General features: G+C 43.5%; 1 protein-coding gene across 4 annotated transcripts in view; it reads left to right on the forward strand.

Moving 5' to 3' along the window:
- Positions 1 to 27,677, forward strand: part of RECQL4 (RecQ like helicase 4) — a 409,056-nt gene that overhangs the window by 5,781 nt on the left and 375,598 nt on the right. For all 4 annotated transcript variants that reach the window (XR_011278686.1, XR_011278685.1, XM_069621818.1 and 1 more), the window contains exons 2-4: positions 7,070 to 7,179; positions 15,067 to 15,100; positions 15,503 to 15,633. Coding sequence is in view for 2 of the 4 variants with exons in the window: in XM_069621818.1 (XP_069477919.1) it covers positions 7,096 to 7,179; positions 15,067 to 15,100; positions 15,503 to 15,633 (249 nt within the window). In the remaining 2 variants the exon portion in view is untranslated. The remainder of the gene's footprint in view (positions 1 to 7,069; positions 7,180 to 15,066; positions 15,101 to 15,502; positions 15,634 to 27,677) is intronic.

The following is a 27,677-nucleotide window of genomic DNA, read 5'->3' on the forward strand; positions in this document are numbered from 1 at the left end:
AAATAGAAACGTTAAAGGATAGAGAGTAAATGGTAAGAAAAGAATGAGGTTCTACACATTCAGTTGATGAGTGCTTCAAAACGATGTACTGGTGTGGGCTGCCATACAAATCACCCTAGAATAGCATGTTTGCATAGAAACAAGTCTGTGTAGTGCTGTCTGCTTGGATGTGCCAAAATGCAATCAAACTGCCATGCAGATAGCTGCCTTCCCCCCTTTTTGATGCAAATAGGCAGATCCATTTAGTAGCCTCTTGTGCTTCTAAAGAGCAAATGACCACCTGATCCTTTGGGAGGAGATCAAGCAAAGAAAATGTTACACCTTTATCTAATCAAGAAAATGCATCTATGATTGCTCTTCATTCTTTCAACCTAATCAGTCCGATAAAGGCACAATTATTGGAACGCTGAGAGATTATGATATGATATATGATAGTTTGTTTATATAGCGCCTATAGACAGTGCTCCAGATAAGATGTTGAGGTGGGAGTATTTTACTCGCTTTTTTAAACTTTGAGAGTAAATGTGATTTTAAGAGAGTAAAAATGACTTTTCTCCTTTGCAAGAGTGTAAAATGTATGTGACATCCAGACCACGTTTGCAAATACTGTATGGAAATCATTACTATGCAGCATCTTTCTGCATTGTGACGGAATACACCTTTCATTTAAATGTTGAAAACACAAAAACCTAGCCAATTACATAGTAAAGCAAGCATGAATTGTATTCTGTGTTTTTGAGGTTTGATAGCAGAATTGTCTTTTTGACGTTTAATGAAAGTCCTCATTTCCGCGAGCTATTACTACCTAATGGTATGCCAATGCTATGATACAACAGTGCAGAGAGGCAAGGGTTCCATGCTAAATTATATATCAAATCTGAAGGTCAAATATTATATAGCGCTTTTGGCAAGGTGCTGTAGATAGTACACATTTATCACAATTCTCACCAAACCAAAGTCTGTACTCCTTTATCGACCTTCAAAGGATGAAAGGCTGAGTTGGCCTTGCCGGGATTCAAACCTACAGATCACGCACAGATCGCAGCAACAAGTGTTGAACCAGCTGAGCTATCTTATTGGCTAACATCCTACAGAGGTCCGTTAACCGAGTATCGACTGAGGTATAATAATAACAGTGCCTAGATGTTGGATGAACCATTTAAGAAGCGCTACATGAAGTTAAATACCTATCTGGATTATCACAGGGACAGGTTTTGCTGAGTTTGTATTTCAATTACAAATGTCATTTAATTTGTTTGTTTTTAGACCGCGCTTGCACTTCCTGGCGAGTCTTGGATGTTTTAATTGTAGTCTTGAAGATTTGAGAGGCTATAACGCCTGTGATTGGTGTAATGACAATCTCTCACCCTTGAACAAAGAAAGAGACTGCTGCCACTGACCATTTATAGTAATGTACCCCATTGACTGCAAGGTTGAATGTATGTAAACAAGACTGCGCATAGTCATTTTACACACTGTTTTTATAATTAGAGTGTACTTATAAGTGTACAAATGATCTACCTCTGCATGATTATGCACACAGCACAGGGACTCTGAAAACATACAATTGTGCAATACTGGTTTGCTTTCACTGAAGAAAAAAATAACTAATTTGTTACAAAATATTAATTCTCAATTGCAGCTTAGTTTTCCATCTGATTTAATTTTACAATCCTAAAATTATAGGAAAATAAATATGCACATTGCTTCGGTTTGCTCCATGAGCAGCAACACAGCAGAAGCTGAATGGAAATAAACCATTCCTTTTATTGCAGTGTGCAGTTTTTTTAAAGGCTTCAGAGAAATACATTCTGTTTCAGAGGCTTTTATTCATGGCTTGCAATTACTTCCATGTCGATATAAATCAAAAGAAACCTTCTGGTTTCTGTCAAGTAACCTGACCTTTGCACTGCCTCCTGCTCTAAACTTGTGTGTAAATGTACACAGGAAAATAATAAAGCTGTCGTATTTACAAGATTTTCATGTTTCAAAAGGCCTAGTACGCACCTAATCTGGAGGCCTGCCTATACACAATGTGTTTCAAAGCACTTCAAGGTAAGGGAGGGAACAAGGGAAAATACAATGTCATTCTTACAGGCCATGAACAGTAAGGATGTGAAATTAACTATCATACTCGGCCTAACGACATATCAGATAGTGCAAGAGCTAAAACATAGATAAGGATGGGAGGGGGAGAGTGGGAAGGAAATGGAAACAGACAGGCGACTACTGTACTAGGCCTGATGACATTTCTGGTAGAGCCGGAGAAAAACAAAAGGTGAGGGAGAGGGGTGCAGAAAGGGAGGGGAGGAACAAAACCAGTGACTATCGTACTAGGCCTGATAACATTTCAGATAGTGCTGGAGGAGGGAAAAAAAACAAGTAGGGCGAGAGGGGAGGAGACAGACGAGGTTGCTATCATACTAGGTCCAGGGGCAATTCTGATAGAGTAAGTGCATAGAAGAAACTAAGGGGAGGAGATAGAAAAAGGGAGAGGAGGAGTTCTCAAGTGGAGAAGCAAGAGTGGAGAGCGAATACAATTGCAGAAGTCAGTAGTAACAAATAATGTTGCAAGCCAGGATATAGGATGAAGATGGGAACAGCATGATTCAGGGCCCCCATGAGTACAAGATGCTAAGGAAGTCCAACATGAGAGTTGAGAAAGGGTTCCACACCGTGAATCAATGAAGTCCATAAAAGTCAAATCCAGCATTGGCTAGAAGACGGTGATGGTGAAACCAGAATGTATCTGGACAGACTCCTGCAGAAGTAGGTGGGTGGGAGATCCAATCACTTCCACAGAACGCTGTCTCCTGTTACTAGACTAGTATGCTGTATCCAATTACTGGGATAGACCTTCAAAGGTGCCTTAGCTCTCCGCATATCCAAAGGATGCACAATGAATGGAATAAGCTATGAGAGGGAGAGTGGTGTCTACTAGTACATGCATGTTCTACTAACGGGCAGTAATGCTAGTTATTATGCCTTGCTCTTCATGAATCCTCAACTGTAGATTCCAAGTGACTCAGAAGCCAGGAAAGTGCTAACCACTATCGTTGGCACCCAATGTGGAATATTCAGTTCCAGACAGCCAATTGGGATCTTATCTTAACAGCATTTATAGAGCGCAACCAAAAAAGCCTCAGCCGGTTGCAAGGCCCAGTAAGGAACATAAAAACTGTGCTTCGCTTGTAAACAGGCAGCTCCTGCTCTAAACAAAGTGCTTTAAACCGGATGTGCTTTAAACCGGATGTGCTTTGCAACTGGAAGCCAATGCAGGCTGCGCAATATTGGAGAAGCATGAGCGCATCAGGGAGTGGGATTAACCACTCGAGTCAGAGTTCTGCAGGATTTGCAGTTGCCACATCAAATAAGATGGCTGCGCAAGGCACATAATTGCCATAACCCATGGAAGATGGTACCAATGAAGAAACCACAGGTGTACAGAGATGAGGTGATGAAAAAGGAAGAACCTTGACAACATTTTAAGTTTAAGATGCTCCATCTGGCAGACCGCAATGATCTGGACTGCCATAGAGAGAGATTGCATAATTTTAATCCCCAGATCTTTGACTACAGGGACTGGAATAGGGCAAGGGCCCAGTGAATGAGGCACAAAGAGAGGCAACCAAAGAGTAAAACCGTCCAGTTTAAACCACTTGTTACACATCCATTCCCCACGGCTTCAAGCCAGACCCTGAGCTTAGTTGCAGTCTAGGGCAGAGTTAGATCTAACCAGTCCAAAACCTGGGTATCATCTGCATAAGCACAGCAACAAATACGTGAGAGAAGATGAGCTTAGTGAGTGGCTGAACGTACACCTTAAACAGTACTGGGGATATAGCAGAACCTTGGGGGACACCACCGGAGAGGACAATAGGAACAGAGTGGAAAGGTAGAAGAGAAAGAGTCTGAGAGCGATCAGAAAGAAAAGGGGTGAACAAGGACAAAACGGCACTGGGAGGCCAGCTTTGTGAGGCAATTAAGCAGGACAGCATGATCAATGGTGTTGAAGACGGCTGACAAATCAAGCAATATTAAGGCGCCCACCCCGCCTTCATCATGCAGCCGAGCAAGGTTGTCCACGACCGAGACCAGTATCCCCTCCGTGCCGTATCCTGGCCGAAACCCAGACTGAGATGAGTGGGGGGGGAAGAAGTTGGGAGCGGACAGACTCGAGTAGCTGCATAAGAAAAGCGAGGCGAGAAATAGGGGAAAAACTAGCAGGAATAGAAGGGTCCATGTATACATTTTTAACTGCGGGACCACCAAGCATGTTTAAGAGAAAGCCACGGGATCCTTGGCTTGTAGGTGCTCCTCCATGTGAGGTTCCTCGTGGGTGGGCAGAACTCTGCAGCAACACTGGATGCCTGCTTCCTCTCTGCGCCTCCTGAACAGAATGCTTCTTTTACTACTTGTGCCTCCCCTCCTCCCGTCAGATTTCCAGCCTTCCTCCTCCTTTCTGTAGTTAATGGCATGCTCCTGCTGTATCTCCTTTCCCTTTCCCTGGTGGCTATCTTGGGATGGTTTTATCTCAACATTTGTTAAATCCGTTGTCCCTGTTTGCATGCGGATCAATTTGCAGCCCACACGCAAACAGAACATCCTGTCAAGGTATTCTGCATATGAATGGTTTACCACAAAGTGGGTATTGCTAATTTAAGACCCCCTAGTATACAATCCAACCTCACAATTCTGGGACAAAAAACCGGCTGTATTAGGAATCAAAACTTCGTTTTCGTCAAGGAAAATCACCTGAAAGTGGTCCTTTAATTTATGATGGGGAAGTAGCCACAATGAAATATCGATACGTTTGTGAGTGGTTTATAGAAACAAGAATTGGCCTGCCTGTCCAAATCTCACTAATCCGCTGTGCACACATGCAGTCACTCCTTATCAAATGATTATATTTCTGCATATTTCTAACACCATATAATAGAAGCCACCTCAAAGCAGCACACTTCATTATATAACACTGTTGCTGCTTATCGGTCATTGTATTAAACCTCTCCTCAGTGAACCACAATTTAAATTACAATTTTAGCATACTCTATTTTCTCCGATATCAATAACCAGTATTGGTAACCGAGAAAGGCTACATGGAAAGTCAACATCCTGATATGTCGTATCGTTTACTCTGTATTCCCCATTAGCAATGCAATGCTGTGTAGATATGGTACTTTGGGCCTTTGGCATATGAATGAAATCAACATACAAACGGTGGTACTAAAAACACAGGATGCCTTAAGTTATGCGCCCTAATCATGAAAAACACATGAGATCGCTATAAATCCACCATGTGTCAAAAATCATCATTTAATATGCCAAAAAGCGCCCAAAGTATTTCTCATTACATATGTACATACATATTTCATTAAGTTGACATTCTGGTCGTGCATTTTGCCCACTTGGCTAATTCATCAAGTCACTGTTCTGTGCAAGGTTCATGCATTCATGCGTTCATTCATTTTGTGTATGAATTCATTAGTAGGCTCATATTAAAAGTAACTTGGTTTTTCTGATTTATATTCTTTTCACTAAATGACATAACAAAAACGACATATAGGGAAAGAGGAACCAAGAGAAAAACAGAACATAAAATGAATTATTAATATTAATTGCAAAGGATCATGAGTTAATTGCTCACCTGTATGTCCCCTATAAGGGGTGTATGGGAATCTCGTTGGGTAAGGCTGTGTACATGATAGCTGTGCTCGATTCCATTCGTGCTCATCCCTTAGCTTGCAGTGGCTTCCTAGGTCATACAGACAGATGTATACTTTAGATTAAATGACTTGAATAATTTTGAAATGAGGAAACCCTCATATGTACTTATAAAGATATATGGATAAAAGGTCATCCCGCAGAGTTCAGCCCATTCAGCGTTGATGTCATCCGTTAGGTTTCCGATATTCATAAGTTTTATGTATAGATGTACGGATTTGAATAATTTAGAAAGATTACATCGTTTTTTTTTTTAACGTTGAGGAAAGTCTGATGGTGTACTTGCATGGTTTAGGTGGTGGAGTATTCATCCACCGAGTTCTGCAAACATTGCGCTCCACGTGTGTATTGCGCCACCATTTTGAAAGTTCAGTATATGCTGTGTGTGACGTAGCGTGTATCACATCTTATGTCAACAAGTCGCCATATTAGCAACACGTCGATAGTGCGGGCGGTTATAGCTAGTCCTTTACAATCACATTTTATGAAGAAACAACACTTCTGTTGATGATGTTTCCTTGTAATTACGCTTCATCACTCTCTGTAATAGTGCAATGCACAGGCCGTGCCCGCCTATTTTACAGTGACCAATTGGACAACGTTTAAGCCCTTTATCCTTTGGCTGAGAGACGTGTTTCACATACAATGCGCCAAATGTGAGGCTGTGCAAAGTGTTTTAAAAAATTCACTTATCCATTTTTTCTGATCTCTTTTTTTCATTTGATAAATATTAACAATTTCAATCAATGAATACAAGGCTACAATTAAACTCTAATCAATTCATAGTTACACATGCTACATAGAAATCAAAGATTAACAACGTTCAACTAAGTAGATAAACCACAAATATATATACCCCTCCCAACCCTCTCTATATACAGAGACTAACATGAATCCATGAATTTCCCCCAAATCTTTTAGAAAAGGGAATTTGTTTTTTTTTCACTCTCCCGTATATCGTCCTCTCCATTTCAGCTAATGTGTGCATTTCGTCAATCCAATCTTCAACATTCGGGGACACTCTTGATTTCCAGCCTCTCAAAATCATTTTCTTTCCTACTATAGCACCTCTAAATAGCCATTTCTTTGGTTAGTTCTTCCAATAACTCATTTCCTCCCAATATCAGTTTTTCTCTCCCAGGATATCATTTGATATTTCACAAATACTTAGCCAGAAATCGTGCACTCTCCCACACTCCCACAACATGTATATTTTTTTCTTCTGATCTCTGGCATTCCCTATAAATGCTCAGAGTAAAGAGTCCAGCTATGTTGCTGAGGGAGGAGTTGCCTGTATGGATATCTGTGTAATTTCCTAACACACGCACTTTCTTTTTCACCACAGGAGGTGCTCTCCACCACACTTGGGGTATGGACCGATACAACACGCTCAAGGTCCAGTTGAAGAACTGGGAGACTTCCTTCTTGGCGGAGCACAAGCGGAAACCCAACAAGGTAAGAACCGGCCGTTTTTGGGAGTGGGCCAAGCGGGGGCTACAGCTGTGTGGGTTCAGGATCAGCTAATCCCAGCCTATCCAGCGCTCTGAGCTAAGGCTCAGTGTTGTGCTCCTCTGCCATTCTTTCATTTTTGAGGCAGAAAAAGAGGAACATTCAACATAGGGTATCACACTTTGTCAGTTGCTTTCTTAAAACGCCCCTATGTTGTCAGTGGAGCATTTAAAGCGTGAAATAATTATTTGTAAATGGCTTCAGGCACATCATTGGATGGTCATTTGGTGGGGGGGCGACTATTTTCTCTGGCATATCCTCTGAATGTTAGTTGATTGGAAGTGAGTACACACAGGTGACCTTATGCATTTAGTTTGACCTTGTTTTTAGCACGGATAGTATAATTGTAAAAAACAATGGAGAGAATAGTAGGCTCCCGGTACATGGGTAGTCACTGAGTACTTTGCATGCATGGTGGTAACAAATATTCTTCCATATAGGGTGAAATTGGGCCACAATCCTACTCTTTTGGGCTCACATGGATGTATGTACTTTAAAGTCCTCCCTATTAAAAGGAGCCATATTTTAGGGTATTACCCAAATTGTTCGTTTACAATTGTTCGAATGAACAATTGACCGAATTTAAAGGGGCACAATTGACCTTTTCACAAGTAATATATTAAAATATATATGGGGGGTTTGGCGTTGGGTGGGGGGTTGTGGGGGGTTTCCCCCCACATATATGGTACAATTGACCGTCACAATTCGGTCAATTGTGAAAAGGTCAATTGTCATTCGAACAGTTGTAAAACGAACAATTCGTATACAACCATATTTTAGCTCTTGATACTCAAACATGCGCCACCAAGAAGAGTATGTGGTCTAATGCCTAAACCACGTCGTTGCCAATTGTCCAAAGCGGGTGGTCCCTGGCGAGTCATGTAATTTCAACGGCCGAATTGGGAACCCTTAAATATGATTCGGTGTGTCGTATGCGCAATTTATTTATACTTTACTCTAGTGTTTCACTGACCGCGCCAACAATATTGGCTTGTCGATGGTGACAATGTTTTATTTCTGTCACATTCACCATTCAAAGGCCATTGGTTGTTTCAAAATGTGTGGGTGACTATTAGTTACTATTCCAGATATGGATAGTGGCAGGCAATCCAATTAATTTAAACTGTTAAAAACATATTTTAATGGTCTTTTACGGTAAAAGGCGCGCTATTAGCTCCTGCTCTGCTTTCAGCTGAGACCAAAATGATCCAAATAATTATTACGCAACTGCGGGAGCAAAGTCCGAGTGCGTTTTATTTACAGAAGGAGCATATTTATGAGATTATGAAACATTTTGTTGCAATAATGTCTGTTTTGCTGTAGTACTATATTCAGATTGTACTGAAACAGCTTCTGTTTATATTGCAATCATTTTATCATGTTTGGTCAGAGTTTCAATGGGGGATTTTCAGGATTTAGCTCAGGAGTGATGGACGCTTTTTATGTTAAGTTATAAAATGTATAAAGTGCGACTGTGACCACACGAGATCCTGGTGCGGTGGGCTCTCAAAGCAAGAGTCTGACAACCTGCTACAAGGAGAAAAATCAAGGAGTAAACAAATAAAGGTCAAAGCTTTTCGAAAGCAGAGGTGCTCGGTAGTATTCCGAATAGACAAGGGAAGGGAGTTCCACAGAGCTGGGGCCGCATCGGAAAATGCCCTGCCACCCACAGTAGATATGCGGAACCGAGGGACATGGAGCAGGTACAAGTTAGCCGAGCGAAGGTTACGAGAAGGAAGATATCTTTTAATTTTGTGGCCAAGGTAAGAGGCTCCCCATCCCCAAAAGGCCTGATGGACCAAGCAGAGGACTTTAAACTTAATGTGACTGTCAATCGGGAGCCGATGCAGCTTCTGAAGGGCAGCTGAAGTCCGTGCAAACTTGGAGAGCCCCCAACCCCCGCGTGAGGAAGGCTGGGTGTCTTTCCCAGGTCAGATTCTCTCTAGACCTGCAGTAGGTGGCCCAGGGCTGATGGGAGGGCGGTGGACTATGAGGGAGTGCGGGTAGCGTCACAGCCCTGCAAAATGAAGAACACAGACCATAAAGTTGTAAAAACAATGATTACTGAAAATACCAACACTAAAGTGGAACAAGTACGAAAAGGACCCAGATTTATATTCAAGTAAAAAAATCTTAACATAGATAAAAAATGCTTCTGGCCATGAATATTATTAAGAGCATGCAATGGAAGGGCGGGTCATACACGTGGTCCCCTGTGCTGTGCTGAGCTGGGTAAGAGCAGGGGCGTGGGGGGAAGGGGAGTGCACCCACGTAACATCCTAGAATTGTGTACATGGAAAGATGCAACAGACCAACATCGCACGATAAGTATAACTGCTAAATCATGACATGGAGTAAGTAGCATAACATAGCGTAGCATACCAACCCAAGAAAACATAGAATTTCCAAGCCTGGTGTAGCAGAGCCAAGTAGTAACACAGTGCTACAGCCTAGCTTACCAGACCAATAATAATGGAACCACAAGGGTAGCATGTCTTACATGTGATGTTGGTGTGTGACACACACGCACACCTTGGTCTAGATATGAGGTATTTCCCTCGTGAGCATGGAGAGCTGCAGTGTAGGAGAGGGCAAGAAATCAAAGGCAAGAGGATGCCACACTTGGCAGTGGGCATCAGGGGGAAATGAAGCAACATGTTCCTTTCCTTGTGAGTGGCTCTGCCCTGGCTAGAAGAAAACATGTGTTCTCTTTTTAATACTCAACAATAAGCAGGATGACGACCAAGGCAAGTCTGATAATTGGAAGGACACAGTGACTTCCATACTGTGGAATTATTTGTTTCACATAGAAGTTCTAGAACTAACCACTGTCACTTTCAGTTTGCTTTTAGTATAAAGCGTGCTCTTTCTACCTCCTTAATTTTCACTGGTTCGTTTTCATTCTGTTACATTTTCTGGGTTTTAAAAACTGGAACCGTGTGTGTTCACAGCATAGCATCGCACACAGGAGGAGGAGGCCCGGCTCGGTGCTCTGATGGTCTGGAGCAGCTGATGGGGGAGTGTTTATGAATTATCCAGGACTCGAGTATAGGCCTAGGACAGCCGTCTGAGGGAGAACCGGGGAGTTAGGGTAGTTTGTCAGGCCAGGCTCACTCTGGGCGTGGAGTAGGAGGCGCAGCTCAACTGTCTGGCAGACATAGATGTCGAAGGGGATTGGTTAATACTGACTGGTGGGGCCCCCTCTTGGATACGAGGCCGAGAAAGCTCAATGGTGCTGGTCTTTGGTTGTCACTGTTAAGTCCTTTTCTGTTTCCGTTACACCACAGTGAGGTTGTGAGGGGCTTAAACAACCACATTTCTAGTATTTATGTCCCCTCCTACTGAGAAGGACCCACAAGCTGATCTTTCAGATCTACATTGAGCTGCTGGGGAGGCGCAGGCAGACGGCCTTCCCAAAAGATGCCTCCATGAGCCAGCCTGCCAGATCTAGCAGAAGATCATGCTGCACTCAGTTCCCCTGCCAAGACAAGCAGGTTCCCTCCTAGCAGGAGCTGGCTAGCAGGCAGACAGCCTTCCCAAAAGATACCTCCATGAGCCAGCCTGCCAGATCTTGCAGAATAGTATGCTGCACTTGGTTCCCCTGCCAAGACAAGCAGGTTCCCTCCTAGCAGGAGCTGGCTAGCAGGCAGACAGCCTTCCCAAAAGATGCCTCCATGAGCCAGCCTGCCAGATCTTGCAGAATAGTATGCTGCACTCGGTTCCCCTGCCAAGACAAGCAGGTACCCTCCTAGCAGGAATAAACAAGGTCGGTGTAGCCTGCCAGTCAGCGCTCCCTCAAAACCAGTCATGCAATTGAACCTGACAAGCTTTTAGCTTGCTTGGGTGATTAAACCATTACAATGTAGGTGGAAATGTCAGTCCAGGTATTTAATCACAAAAGTGGACACTGCACGCCAACACGTGTTTCAGCCCTCTCCGGGCCGTCCTCAGGGCGTATTGTTATTGCGATGATAAGTAATCTGATAAGAAGCATTAATAAACATGCCCATTTGCATCGAGACAGTAAGTAACCATATTGTTGCAATTTTGCAAAAAAATACAAGAATGAAATCAATCCATCGCAATTTGAATATAAACATGAGCCAAGTGAAATATATAAAATATATGTATATATACAATGTAAGAGAGGAGAGAAAAAGGTAGACAAGGGTGAGGGGTCAGGGGAGAGAGGAGAGAATATAATATTAACAGGTTAGATGTGAGTTGGTGTTGTACATACACTCATTGTTAGGTTACAAATTACTAACCATTAAAACCCATATGTAGAGCTGGTTATTTACAAAGCTCGGTTGTTGCATCTTATAGAAAGAGTGGACAGTCCATTGATATGGCATACCTGATTTTTGTAAATTAAGAGAGTAACAGAATCCGTCAATCTCCAATGGATATATTTTCTGGTGCCTGTGAAAATATATGAATATGTGTTGTAGCTTTATAGGTACACTGTGTACTGGAATAAAGTTGCAACTGCAGCTACGAAATTCTGAAGTGACAGTCTCTACAAAGCAGAGGTGTTTGTTCGCTTACCTAAGGTGAGGTAACTTGATTAACACCCCGTAGGGAGTTTGCTTGATAGTCCTGGCCTCTCAATTATACGAGCAAATTCTGTTTTGGCAAATAAAATACATGAAAAAATATTGTAAGAAGTACAGGGTAGAATTTTTTAGTTTGTAAGATAACTGTTCAACAGGGCGAAAGAAGCGCTTACCTTTAAACGCCTAAATGCGTGTGCAGCTCGGCAAATTTCTGCCGGCTGTCTGCAGCTTCCTGGAAGGGAAGTGGGTGCGGCTGTGCTAGCCTATAGCTGCTCAGCCAGGCTGTTTAATAGCTATGGTCATGTGACCGTCCTGTTGCTGTTGCCTAGCGACTTAGTAGGTGTCAGGGGAATACTCAAGTTTGTAACAGAATCGAGTGAAATCTAGCGAGTGTTGTAACCGTAATTGATACAGGTGCTCCTTTACTTAAGAGCGTTAGGGGACAAGGGTATGTTTGAACAAGTTCGAGTAGAACTATTTAGATTCTTACGTTTGCGCCGCTTAGTAAACAGAATATGGGATTCGAGGATAGGTAATATGTAAATGGTTTCACATACCAAAAAAAAAAAAAAGCTTCGAATGTATGCAAATTAATATACACGCTAGGACTCCTGAATTGTTTTTAAGTCCTTCTGACTGGATTGTAATTGGTGATAATATAATTTTCTGGTCAATTTGTTGAAGTTGGGCAAACTAGCCGCATTGGTGTAAAGCTAGCGAGAGTTAGAGGTAACAGTGTTGTTGTTTATATAATGGTTTGCTGTGAGAGCGACAATAATGAGATGTAGTTAATAATACATCTTGAAATATACCTAGTTAAGACCAGTTATTCGATAACATGCAGTTTAAATATTTGGAAAGGTATAATTAATCTAGTTTTTAATGGATCAGGTATATGTGAGAAAGGAATTTCTCACAGCAAACCATTATATAAACAACAACACTGTTACCTCACAGCAAACCATTATATAAACAACAACACTGTTACCTCTAACTCTCGCTAGCTTTACACCAATGCGGCTAGTTTGCCCAACTTCAACAAATTGACCAGAAAATTATATTATCACCAATCACAATCCAGTCAGAAGGACTTAAAAACAATTCAGGAGTCCTAGCGTGTTAATTAATTTGCATATATTCGATCCTTTTTTTTTTTTTGGTATGTGAAACCATTTACATATTACATATCCTCGAATCCCATATTCTGTTTACTAAGCGGCGCAAATGTAAGAATCTAAATAGTTCTACTCGAACTCGTTCAAACATACCATTGTCCCCTAACGCTCGTAAGTAAAGGAGCACCTGTATCAATTACAGTTACAACACTTTCGCTAGATTTCACTCGATTCTGTTACAATCTTGAGTATTCCCCTGACACCTACTAAGTCGCTAGGCAACAGCAACAGGACGGTCACATGACCATACCTATTAAACAGCCTGGCTGAGCAGCTATAGGCTAGCACAGCCGCACCCACATCCCTTCCAGGAAGCTGCAGACAGCCGGCAGAAATTTGCCGAGCTGCACATGCATTTAGGCGTTTAAAGGTAAGCGCTTCTTTCGCCCTGTTGAACAGTTATCTTACCAACTAAAAAATTCTACCCTGTACTTCTTACAATATTTTTTCATGTATTTTATTTGCTAAAACAGAATTTGCTCGTATAATTGAGAGGCCAGGACTATCAAGCAAACTCCCTACGGGGTGTTAATCAAGTTACCTCACCTTAGGTAAGCGAACAAACACCTCTGCTTTGTAGAGACTGTCACTTTAGAATTTCGTAGCTGCAGTTGCAACTTTATTCCAGTACACAGTGTACCTATAAAGCTACAACACATATTCATATATTTTCACAGGCACCAGAAAATATATCCATTGGAGATTGACGGATTCTGTTACTCTCTTAATTTACAAAAATCAGGTATGCCATATCAATGGACTGTCCACTCTTTCTATAAGATGCAACAACCTAGCTTTGTAAATAACCAGCTCTACATATGGGTTTTAATGGTTAGTAATTTGTAACCTAACAATGAGTGTATGTACAACACCAACTCACATCTAACCTGTTAATATTATATTCTCTCCTCTCTCCCCTGACCCCTCACCCTTGTCTACCTTTTTCTCTCCTCTCTTACATTGTATATATACATATATTTTATATATTTCACTTGGCTCATGTTTATATTCAAATTGCGATGGATTGATTTCATTCTTGTATTTTTTTGCAAAATTGCAACAATATGGTTACTTACTGTCTCGATGCAAATGGTCATGTTTATTAATGCTTCTTATCAGATTACTTATCATCGCAATAACAATACGCCCTGAGGACGGCCCGGAGAGGGCTGAAACACGTGTTGGCGTGCAGTGTCCACTTTTGTGATTAAATACCTGGACTGACATTTCCACCTACATTGTAATGGTTTAATCACCCAAGCAAGCTAAAAGCTTGTCAAGTTCAATTGCATGACTGGTTTTGAGGGAGCGCTGACTGGCAGGCTACACCGACCTTGTTTATTCCTTTATATATGAAGGGGTACCGAGAATTTACCCTTCTACGCCCTGCCACTGCCGCAAACCTCCAACAACTAACTAGTACGAGGGTGAACGCACCTACCCACATTGGGGATAATTTCTCGGAATCTCTACTACTACTCCCTCCTAGCAGGAGCTGGCTAGCAGGCAGACCGCCTTCCTGAAAGATGCCTCCATGAGCCAGCCTGCCAGATCTTGCAGAAGATCATGCTGCACTCAGTTCCCCTGCCAAGGCAAGCAGGTTCCATCCTAGCAGGAGCTGGCTAGCTTCCAGCAAGTCCCTTCCCTGTTGATGCTATCGCAGAGGACGCCTGGTGCATTGCTTTCATCCTCGCAGGCGCAAAGGGGAACATATGTGGGTCATCCTATGGGTGCCGTTGTAAGTGCGAAGAGTGGTGGAAGTTGAGCATTGCCTTTGTAGGAGGCTTCAGGATGGTTAGGCTGTGATATCTTTGCAACCTTTCTACAAGGTTTGCTACTGTTTCGATGTGATGCTGGGGAGTAGCAGACTATTTGTAAGTGATGCAGAGATCTGTAACTGAAGGTCAAGTCACAGGTCAGTCATTGCTGTGCATTCCTATTGGGTCCTTATATTACTTGTCTTCTGATTGGTATTGTGCTTCTGTAAAGCTCCTGGGTAGTTGGACATGAGTAGAGTATGATCATGCAGTCGGGTCACGTAAGCAGCTGTTACCATGATCTGCACTTCCCATTTAATGCATGCTTTCTGCTTTCACCAACAGGGCGATGTGGAAAATGCTCCTGAGGAGACGCAGAGTAAGTAGCCCCTTCATAAATCTGGATTTCGCAGGCAAGACCTGTCTGGGCTCTGCTAGAAGCGTTAATAAGATGCAATGTTTGGGGGAGCGATGAGGTGTGCAATGTGAGACTGCCGCATAGGTCTAAGGAAAGGTTGCTATCCTGTGTGCTTTATGGAAAGAGACAAGATGATGATCCTCTGCCCTCCATTGTAAAGCTTTGACATCACTTCCCTCACTATGAAAGTGTGCCTTGGCCCACAGGCAGACTGGCTGGCTTATGGGATTAGGGTCAGAGTTTGGGACCAGATGTCTGGCATCCACTTAAAGCCAGCATGGGTTTGTGTGAAGGGCTTAATCTTCTGAGGGTCCTCGCAGGGGCTTTACACTGAAGCTCCTTTTATTTGTTTTTGTTTTGAAGGTTTGTACAAAGAATATCGAGCACTCAAACAAGACCGGGAGCAGGACATCCCAAAACCCAGGGGCGCTGCGGAATCCATCCCTTCTTGCAAGACGCCAGCCCCGGCTGCCCCGGATACGGAAACACTGCCAGTAAGTGGGTATCGTGGCCACTCTACCAACAGTCTTCCACTGAGACCCTAGAGCGCACCCTTTGCATTACATGGCTGGGCTTGAATGAATCATTGGTGTGGAGGAGTACATTAGCAACTTTTGTCTATGCTTACAAAAGTTCTATTTTGTGATGTCCATGGGCTTGGAGAGGGAGGGAAAGCCTTGATGCATATTGCCGCAAAGCCGAGCAGGATCAACCGCTCACAGGCTCAGAAATATGAACTTAAAATATTCATTCAGGATAGCGCAGGTGTGGGATGGAAATGAAAGAATAGCTTGCAACCTCGTTCCATGTGACCAAGTGCTTCCCTTTTACAGCTAACGGGTGTGCACTATGGGGTGTTATCCCTGGGGCCCAACCAACACTGTTACCTGAATGAGGATGGTTTGCCCTTCGCCTAAACGCCAGTTTTCTGAGCTTTTGTGCCTTTCTTTCTGGAAGTCTGATTCCGGTAGAGGTTGTTATTGTTGTTTGTTTTATTTGTTTATATAGCGCATATCCGCAGAACCAGGCAGCAACTGTATCTAGACGCAGGCGTTAGTATCAAGAAACCGGAGCAGAGCAATAGGTCAGTAGCAGATTATTGAAAAAAAAAGGTTTTTCCTAAATAGTGGCAGAGAGTTGATCACATGAAGATCAGTCAGTAATGAATTTCAGGCTTGTTGCTTCCCATAAACTGTGATCTGTTTTAGCAAGCCAATGGCATGGGTTTTGTCCAGCCAAATGTCTTCTGCGCGTTTCATTATATTCCTCAAACGTCTCTCGGTTTCACAATCCTCCTGGAGTTCCATTCTTGAAATATGATTCAGTCCTCAGTCACTCGGTCTTGGTGATTTAAGTGTCCTCACACTTCTTTCTTGACTCCCGATTCCATTGCTTTGGGTCCCCTGCTTCCCGTCCTGGGCTCCTGGGATATATCTCCAGCTGGTTGTTGGGCGCCACATGCACCTGCACATTACTTCGAGACAGCAACCAAAGGTAGGCCTTAGTAGCATGCCGACATATGGGCTTGTCTACACACTTGTTCATTGGTCCTGCTCTTCCTCCCTGTCCGAAGATCCTGGCTTTAGCCCCCAACACCCGTCCTCGATGATTCGCTATTGTGTCCTGTGTAAGGAATCCTTGTTGATTCCTCCTCTCCACTGGCTTCTTCCTTCAACTTCTCCCTGATTCTCAGCCACATGCTCTTACCTCCCCTACTCCTCAACTATTGGGTATGTAGTGTACCTCCTGCTTCTCCTTCTCATCCTCCTCTTGGCTATATCTCTTGTCCATCTCCAACCTTTTCCTTGGGAGTCGTCGCGATCATTGTTCCGGTGACTCCTTTTGCTCTTCACCTTCTTTCTCTGGATGTTATAACTCTCCACCTCTGCTCTCTTGTTGTATCATTATATGTTTGACTCCGTCCTTTCTTCTTTCTCTTCTGCCTTTTCTTCTTCACCATTCCAGGCCCCTCTCCAGCCGTTGCTCCTCCTCCCCACCTTCCCCCCCCCTGTTCACTCCCAACGATGTTTCTAGACAAGTCTGATCAATGAAGTCTCGTCAAAGGAGGTGCTTCCCTGCTCCACCAGAACCATTAAGGACCACATCGGCACCCTTACTCCAGCCTTGGCTGATTTATGTAATCCACTGGAACCTTCCCCTCCTCCCTTAAGCACTCCTTGTGCACCCCCTACTTAAGAAGCCCTCTGCTGATCCTTCCTCTCCGGCAAACTATTGGCCAATCTTCATTACTCCTTTCCTGGGCAAACTTCTGGAAAAGCTGGCCATCTCCCAGCTTAATCTACATACTGAATCTGTTGTTTGTCTCCATGACCACGAGTCTGGCTTAAAAAAACGGTTCGGTAAAAAATGTTTATTGCCCCTACAGGTCGGCCATGTGTTTTTAAGCCTAAATCGCTTGTTTTTAGAAAAATTTCCTATGGACCTTACCCGAGTTTTCGTCCATTAAACGCACGCGAAAACAGGCACCAGGGAGCCGCCATTTTGTGATAATCCTATCATTTGCCGCATCGCCCTGGCTGACCTGCTTTTGCGGCACTAAATCATATCCCCCGCCCCTGACATTATCAAAACATTCATATTCCCTGCCTCTCTCCGTGACGTTAGTGTGCTGCGTAGGCAAACGCGCCCAGTCGTCTTCTACGCGACTTCACACAGAACCCGGAAACCAACACAGATCAGCTCACAACACAGCGCGCCACAATTCGGAATATGAAACTGTACTTTAAAATCAAACAGCAACACGGTAAATTTGGTAAAGTACATTTATTTGACATTAAATGTTTATAGAATATTCAGCAATTGCCATATGAACTCCGAAAGTCATTTATTTTCTTTTATCTCTATCCGCAAATCCGTAAAATTTTATCGTGAGTCACGCGCTGTTCCTTTATGGTACACAGGGTGTTGCTTTTCGTTCAAAGAAGCACTTTTGTCGCACGTTGAACCGCAAGGCTGTTCCATAAAGTAGGCACTAGGCCAGCGTAAAGGTTGATATGTTGCTTCTAGCCGCTAGTACCGTGTAAGGGCATATGGGCCCTTGGCGATCGTCCCATAAGATCATCAGAATGGTGAAGTTGTTTACATTAAGCTGCAGCTGACGGCTGAAGAAACTGTCTGCCGGTGTCTGAAACTGGTGGCAGTGGCAAAAGGGAAGTAGATATACCTGTTTTGAAAACATAAAATTTATAATTAGTCTTGCCAGCCGATCTTTATTAATATTATTCATTTTATTTATTACGGCCGAGCTGAAACTATTTGCTTTCAAGGATAGTGCAATGGAGTATTTTCGGCTCTAAAATCAATGCGAAAACTAACGAAATAAATCGAGGTTAGTACACAATGAGAAACGACTTTTTGTCTACATGCGTGTGGAATGTGGACCTGCATGCCCATGTGCCCGCTACAAGGACAATCCCACAAACGTTTTCAAAGCTCTTCATTCATTCATTTATTCATGCATCCATTCATTAATTCTTCATTCCAGTATAAAAGCGTCTAAAGAGTTACTTACATTATATTTGCAATTTCCATTGTGTCTCTGCGTAATGCAGTCCGTAAATCCCACTGTGCTCTTGACAACGATTTTTCGTATACTGAACTAACATGAAACTTGGTCTAGTGTAAGAATTTTCTGCCTTATCGTCTTACGTTATTGCACCCCTATCCCCCCATTCAAATGAAGTTCTTTTGGCATGGTCCTTGTCTCTAAAGGTCAAAAAACAATAGAACTTTATACTGCCAGTGCAAGTTGTGGGCCTCTTCAGGGCGCGAGCTGAAAATCAAAGCCGCTGACCTTTACTAGAAATTAGCATACATTCTTTCTTTGCAACATCCCGTAGTAAAGCCATCTGTGAGAACTTGAAGTTTCGAATCCATCTATGTAGTGCGCCTCAATGTGCAAATGCGAACTGGCTTTTCTCCCATCTGCAACGGCTCGCTTGGCGCGTTCTAAGGCCCCCAATTCTGTCCTCGTTGTCTGCGAGCTTTGACGCCCCAAAGAACCATAACTATTGAGACTTTTAATTTTTTGGGGAAGGTCAGGGAACGTATAAAGTACCCAAGGAGTTGAGTTGAAAGTGAGATTTATTGTTTGTTTGTTTTTATTATTTGCAATATGCAAGCCTCCCCTCGGTTAACAGTGCCCAGCATTTATAAGAGATTGCGAAAATTAGTTACATCAACAAAAATATATACATACACACATAGACAAGGTCAGCAATATGAGGTGAATAGAGAGAGAATTCAAAGATGACACCCAGGTAGTTCGGCACCGCGGATGGTGAAGGTAGGGGTTAGGTTTAGCGTACTATGCACACTGTACAATAAAATTTATTTTCAAAAAGACAATCGTATTACTATTATTTAAACCGGGATTTGTACTTCACAGCCAGCTCTCCTTTGGGTGGACATGGCACAGTGGCAATGTTGGGTGGCAATGGATCAGTGCTCTGCACAGAAACGTTCAAAATTCCATATCTGTGCTTCTCTAATACAGCAACAATAAGGCTTTTGACAAAGTCGAACTCCATTTCCTCATAGACTGGTTTCATCACCCATTGCTTACTTCTTTTTTAAAAGGCCTTAGTGTAGCGAGGCATCCTTACATCACCCTTAGTCCTAGATTGTTCACGTCCGAGATTCTCGTTATGGGGCAAGACGGCAAGTAGAGTCCTATGTCTCATGCCCTGTATGCTGAAATGCAAGCGCTTTGGCCTGTACTTTAGGTACATATTGTGGAACACCTCCAAACCTCCTGTGTGACAGAATTCTGTCAGTCCCCTCAAATCTCTTGATAGAGTTTTATCGAAAACAATCTTCTCAATGGCTTTGTGTGTCAGTGAAGATGGATTCAACCACTTCTTCTTCCGTGCCTCCACTGGGGATAAAGGGCCATGTTCACATTGGTGGAAATGTAGGTTTTCTGACCAGCTGTGCACGTTGGTACAGTGGTGCATCAGTGACCGCCATTTTTCAAGTAGTATTTCCACTGACCCTTCACAAGTTTTGGAGCTCCACCAAAGATGGTTGCTGATAGACTGGGACCACTCTGAAATACTTTCCAAACCTTTTTTTTCCCTGCAGCCGTGATTTTCTTATTGATTGATTTAGCAAGATGCCAAATTGATGTTTAAAATGTGGGAACTGCTCTCTCATTGTCTTGGCAATTGAAACGTGTCTGTCCATGGCTATGAGGTCGATGTGCATTCCTCTCGATTGTAGATATTCCACTGATTTTATAAATCCTAGTTTCTCCATGGCCACTGAGGATGTACATCGTGTTACCTGCACGACCACCGAACTCACAATTTTCTTACTATCCATGTCCTGAAAGTGGTAGGTGCAGTACCTGGCAGAAAATCCAGGGCTGTCGCACTGTCCATCGCCGGCTAGCCTGAATCGTTTTCCTTGGATTGTACTTGCTAGAGACAATTGTTCAATTTTCCAAGCATCACTAATGGCCGGAAACAGATAATCATGTTGGTATTTGTAGTACTGCATTTTTTAAATGAAATGGAGTCCCACAAACTGAAAGAAAGACTCTAACTTTCTAAAACTGCAGCCACTAAAAAGTGATGCAGCTGCACACAGTAGATTGCCTGCTGGCAGTTTCCCCAGCATCGGTTGTACAGACCATGAGAACGTATGATGTAATCTACAGGCGGCATGTATTGTGACGTTACTTCCTTGTTTTTGACGAGTCACATGAATCCATGGCTTCCCACATACTTTCCCTCTGACGGAATGCCCACATTTCAGCATACTTATAATATCCATCAAACAACTGTCGAATACTATGTATTTGTCCTCTTTCATTAGACTGTCATCCTGCGTCAAAGTTGTTTCGGCCTATGACGTTGAGGACATATCACCACATTTAAAAGAAATATCGCTGCTATCAAGTTCTGATGCGTCAGTGAATGCTGCTGCTGGTTCATTCTCTGTCGTTTCAACATCTGCTACTTCAACATTGATGGGAGAACACAACAATGTCGACAGCTTTTTTGGTGGCAATTTTTTGGCGGGTGTAGATTGTGTAAATTGATCTGCGACTACTTCAGAGCTATCTTCAATACATCCAGTATCATGTTGTTGCGGTGGTGCGGTCGTACTGTAGCAATGGTCCAATACAACTTTGCCGGATTCTCCGACACATTCATTTCATTTTCTGTACATTGGACATGAGAATCCCGAGTCTCAACACGCCGCGTATGAATTAATAGTTCCTCCATAGCCTCAATAGTGAAAATGGTCTGGCAAGCAACATCTCTCATTCGCTTCACTGTCTGTGTATGTATAGTTCGTAGACCCACGGGTAACTAGAGGACAGATTGGAAAAGGGATATTCAGTTTAAACACAAGATAAAGTATAGAACAATTGACTTTAAAAAAACATAAAATAGACCCCAGCACAAAAAAATGGGAAAGTTATGAACTGTTTGTAACTAACCTTATTTTTGTTTCTTTTCTTTGCAACTTTTTTGACTCGACCTTCAACATCTGCACGCTGTTGCTCCGATACGTATCCGCATGTGTCCCCTTCCTCTTGCGCTGCAACGACTATATTTTCTGTATCCGCATAGACCGCACGGAATGAGGCTCCATCGACTCCCTGAAACATAGTATTTTCATTACTGTGTATCAAAATATTGTTAGCATAAAACACACGTGAGGACGAACACACATGTACATCTCAATAGCTAAACACGATTTAAACATTGTGTGGAACAATCAAACGACAGGTATTCGAGCTCTGATGACCTAATTCGATGGAGCTGTCAGTATCCATACCGCTGGCTCTGCATGGACTGCCACGAATGATTGTATTGAAGAGGAGGCATCAGCAACTCCCTGAAACACAGTACTTGCGTTAGTATGGTTTTCAATATCGTAAACGTAACACACACTTGGGGTCGACGGCACAGGTACATATAAAGAGATAACCACAAATGTTGCATTGTCTAAAAGAATCAAGGAATATTTAAAAATGATCAGATTTAATCGACTTATTTCTCCGATTTCTTTACATCTGCATCATCTAAATGGGATGTTGTGATTGTAGTGGAAGCTCCATCATCTCCCTGAAACACAGTACTTGCGTTAATAGGGAAGAAAGTATAGCAAATGGAATCACCTTTATATGATCACGCTCGATGGAGCTGTCAGTATCCATACCTCATGCTGCTGAAGAATATCTAGAGCTGTTGTCAATGTGGTGCGCACTTCCGAAAGCTGTTGCGCCGATTCGTATCCGCATGGTCCTGCTTCCACCGGAATTACTTGAATGTCAGGCTCCGCATCAAGTGCGTGGGTTGACGATTCAACAACTGCCTGAAACATAGTATTTGCATTAGTAAGGATTACAATATTGAAAACACAACACATGCTTGGGTTCGACCGCACAGGTACATATCAATGGCTAACCACAAATGAAAATGGTGTAGAACAATCAAACGACAAGTGTTCCAGTCCTGATGATCACGGTCAGTTGAGATGTCAGTATACATACCTCGGGCTGCTGAAGAACATCTAGGGCTGTTGTCAATGTGGTGGACGCCTCAGCATCTCCCTGAAAGACAGTACTTGCATTAGTATGGATAACACTAATTATAACTGAAAACAACCACCAGGGGACGACAACTAACGTGTATATCAGTTGGAAAGCACTAACCAAACAATTGGTAAAATAATCACACGATACATACAAACTATTACTTGACATGCATAAAACAAGTCTGTAGCGGAATAGCCAAGTATGATTACCTGATACGCGCTAGAAGTGGTTGATAACTGCAAGCATGTGACGGAAGTAGAATGTTCTTGCTTCAGATTCAAGGGATAGTCAATAAGTTGTAAAGGTAAATTATTGTTTGATAATGAAATGCCATTATTTAAAATTGCCAAATAAGGAGACGGGATACTTGAGTAATGCGCAATATAGCACAGTTCCCTGTGCCCATATATAGATTTCGTTTGTGGGTTATGAAATCTAAAAATGATATATTGATAAATGTCATTATTCAAAAAGCTATACACTCATATCAATGTCGAAAGTATTACAAATTGGAAACAACACCTAAAATATCAATGAATCCATTCGCCTACCTACACACTGCCGCAAGGCCTAAAGCTAAAAACGGACACATGACTCACCAGTGGCGGATTGTGGACGAATAGAGTGGGAATAGCGTTTGCGAGCAATTTTCGTGTCGATCGCCGTTTATTCTTCTTTGTTACCCAAGATGTGGTGTACATGTTCGAGGGAAAGTGTCGGCTGGAGATGCGGTATCGATCACCCCTCTTGTCCTCAAAGACTTGTTGGACTCTACTTTCCAGCTCATCCAGTGGATATCCGCAATGTCTGACCCATTCTCTTATTCGATCAACATTTTTCGGGAATACATGCATTGTAGTGCCTTCAGATTTAGCATGGGTCTTCGAAGGGCAACCGCTAATCGAACAGGCAGGCATTGTTGAAAATTCTGAAAAGTAAATATCAAGATTATTATAAAACCTTGATGAATAAAAATGTCATAAAAAAGTAAATGAACCATTCCATGCTCAATGCAAGGTTTGTTTTGGTCGCCGGAACTATACCAGTTCATCATGTGTGGCTTAGTATTTGCATAAGTTACAGACATTTTTTAAATTATGTGACTAAACTCTGAACATGTGACTCGTCCCTTGGATGTTCTATCTTGCACGAAAAGGAACCATGCTTACATTATAGACTGGACCCCCGAAGGATGCAATTCGATGACAATTGACACAGATGAAAATAAATAGATCTATTGATAGCATAACAATTGAAACTCAAGTCAATAGCAATGAGACCAATGACTATACCTCTATTGGGTACTGTAAAAGCAAATAGATTGAAATGTAAAAATGACCGAAATATGACTAGGATACATGGCCTTACCTTGACCAACAAACAGTTGGATTCAGCAGGCCGAGCAGTATGTTGCAGGAGAACAGGTAGATGGCCATAGGTAGCACACTGACGAGTTTGCTCGAAGCAGTCATAGATAGCACAGCGACGAGCAGATTAGCATAGATCTCAGTGCTTCTCAGGTAGAAGGTTCAGGAGTTGACTTGCAAAGATGTTCTCATGAGACATATCAAGTGGTTTATAAAGTATTAGAAACAGGGGTGTGTTTGTGAATGAATGAATGACGTGTGTATGTCGTGGTATTATGTTTATTGCAGGGGGGCGGCTTGCCTCAGGGGAGGCCTGCCTGGAGACACGGGGTCTGAAGAGGCCATGTGAGCGATGGCCCCTGGGCGTGGGATACCTTTTGAAGTGTACATGCTGTTTGGCACCTTGGCCGTTTGCGCCCGTCACAGCCCCCCATGCCAGCGCTCATCCCCGGGTACGAACCGCCTTTGATAGAGGGGGTGGGATGGATGGGCCTGGGGCGTGTAGATAAGGCACAGGAAGACTGCTGAATGGAGACACACTTTTGTGGATTGCAGGGGGGCGGCCTGCCTCAGGGGAGGCCTGCATGGAGACACAGGGTCTGAGGAGGCCATGTGAGCGATGGCCCCTGGGCGTGGGGTACCTTTTGAAGTGTGCATGCTGTTTGGCACCTTGGCCGTTTGCGCCCGTCACAGCCCCCCATGCCAGCGCTCATCCCCGGGTGCGAACCACCTTTTGGCGTGCAGGCAAGTGTGTGGGAGCGAGGGGCCATCAGGCCCCTCTCATCCTTTACTTCTCAGTAGAAACTCATACCAAGTGCCTCCAGTAGTGGGTTCGCCCCTTGCCCTTATGTGATGTTACTTTTGGATGACATTCGCGTAGATGGGAACACTGAGCAGGACACGGGGCATCCATTTTTGTACCCCCTTTCCACTCCATTTTGGTGACCAGGCCTCACTGCGATAGTACAGCGCGCAGAGCACATGGCCCACAGCCTCGTTCCCACTCTGACTGGAAAACTCCAGAGGTATTTGCAACAGCTAATAAATGTAACACATCACTCTCTGAGATCACGGTCCTGCATGTGAACCGGCCTGAACCAAGCACATGGCTCGTTCATCTCCACAAACGTGTCCTTGCCCACGCACCCTCGCCAGTGGAAAGTTACTGCCATTCTGACCCTTTGTCCCTGCAAGGTATTCTCTTCATGTGCCAGACCACTGACCACACCATGATGCCCACCTAGCAGATCCCCAACTAACATTAGACCCCTACTGCAGTATATCGTTGCCTATTAATAACAAATGCCACATATCGGAGATTCTGAGCACAGACCCACACTTCAAACGGTGTATTATAGTGGTCAAGACCCTTGACCTAAGGCCTGTATAATCCAATGTTAATTGATAGTATAGATATATGTGAGACTTTTATAGAGACATAACCGACTGAAAGACTTTGAACAAGTGTTATTTAGTGCATGCATTATTGATAATATATTATGTTAGCTTAGATGTTGACCACCCCGCTTCACAGCGACCTGAACTTCACCCATTCCGAGCACAGGTGTCTGACGTCCATCCTTGAATGGAGACACACTTGATTGATTTAAAAAATCGAAACAACCGTTGTTAAAATATATGTGGTGTTTTATTTTGTAACTTATTTTGATGACACAAAAATACAAAACTTTTCTTGTAACTAATGGCATTCTGCTCGGACAAATGCTATCTAGACACTGCACACTATTGAAAGACTTTCGTGCGTTACAATGATATGTATATGTAATTTTGGATATAGTAGAAGACCATGAAATGGGAGTGGCATGACAAGCAGAGTATACTTACTCGTTACTCGGATTACGAGGATGAACAGTTGCGCGAAATTGGTGCATAAGCACCATCGTTATCCTCAACACGGACCGTGTGAGGTAGGCTGCCTTGAAGTCTGGCAGCTCGGTGATGCATTGCGGTCTTGGCTCGGCTTCCGAAATGTAGGCCACGCATCCCGAGTTTTCACAGCAGCAGCAGTTCTCGTTCTCGGTTGGCATTAGCTCGCACCGATTGCATGTGCACCAGGTGGAAACACCGTCCATGCGACTAGGTCCAGGCTCTTCAGCTGTTGAATCGTCCTCCCAACTGCCGTCCAAAGACCCATTGTTTTCGCGTGTTTCCCTTTCCAGTAGTTCCTCCTTGTTAAACTCGGGCTCATACATGTAGGGCATTATTGTATCCATTGTGTGTTACACAAACTAAAATAATTGATAGCGGTGGTACTATTATCTGTTCACACGGGCTACAAGCAACGAAGGTAGCTGACCAGAGCACAGAAACGAGTCACAGAATACTCGAAGTAGCACAGAGAGAGGAATGGAATCGGAAATCTGCTGCTGTGTGTTGTGAAACGGTCTGTTTATACTTATTGAGGAACGAGGCGTCCTGCCATTTCCATGGCGACACGTCATTAGCTGAAACGCAGCAAATGTTGACATGAGACGTGCTTTGGCGTTGTGAAATGGACGGTACGCGTCTGCTGATGACAGGCTCAGGGACGGGGGATATGATTTAGTGCCGCAAAAGCAGGTCAGCCAGGGCGATGGGGGGAAATGATAGGATTACCACAAAATGGCAGCTCCCTGGTGCCTGTTTTCGCGTGCGTTTAATGGACGAAAACTCGGGTAAGGTCCATAGGAAATCTTTATAAAATCGAGCGACTTAGGCTTAAAGACACATGGCCGACCCGTAGGGGCAATACAAAATTTGGACCGAACCATTCCTTTAAGAACAGGCAGACGTGCAGAAACTGCTCTCCCGAACGCCCGTGAAGACTTCCTTCCTTCTGTCCTCATTCTCCTTGATCTATCCTCTGCTTAACCACGCCATCCTGCTCAATTGTCTCAGTGACAACCTGGGTATCTCTGTTCAGGCCCTTGCCTGGTTGATCTCCTTTCCTACTGATTGGACCCTCCCAGGTCCAACTTGGGTCTTTCCTCTCTTCTATCTCTCTCTACTTGTGGTGTTCCCCAGGGTCTAACCTCTCGCCCTGGGTCTTTAACCACTACCTGGCACCTCTGGCCTTCCGCTCTAACTTTCAGTGTAATCCGGATGAAACCCAGCTCTGCTTATGCTACCTTCAGTCTCTTCTGCTCCTTCTCTCATACCAGACTGACTGTCCGCAATTCAGGAATGGTGTGCCTCCAACAATCTCTGCCTTAATGCCAGTAGAACTGAGATCCTCCTCATTTGAGGCACCTACTCCGCCTTCCCTCTCTCACTCTGGCCGCCCACCCTGGGTCCTCTACCTGCTTCTTCCTGCGCGGCTAAGAACCTTGGGGTCTTCTTCAGCTCTACCCTCTCCTTCTCTCCTTACATCGCAGACGCCTTTAAGAAGTCACACAATCCGCTGCACCTCCACAGAGGTATTCTTCCTTTTCTCACTTTCCCCCAGAAGCTCACTGTCTCCAGAGCCCTGGTCCTCTCTAGGCTGGACTACTGCAACAGCCTCTTTCTAAATCTGCCTGCCTCTACTCTTCGCCCTGTACAACTTGCAAGACTTGTACTTGGCCTCAAGCCCAGGGATCGTATCTCTTCAACCCTGAAA

Source organism: Ambystoma mexicanum, chromosome 5q (genome assembly GCF_040938575.1).
Source record: "Ambystoma mexicanum isolate Mex_15411 chromosome 5q, UKY_AmexF1_1, whole genome shotgun sequence".
Classification (NCBI taxonomy): Eukaryota; Metazoa; Chordata; class Amphibia; order Caudata; family Ambystomatidae; genus Ambystoma; species Ambystoma mexicanum.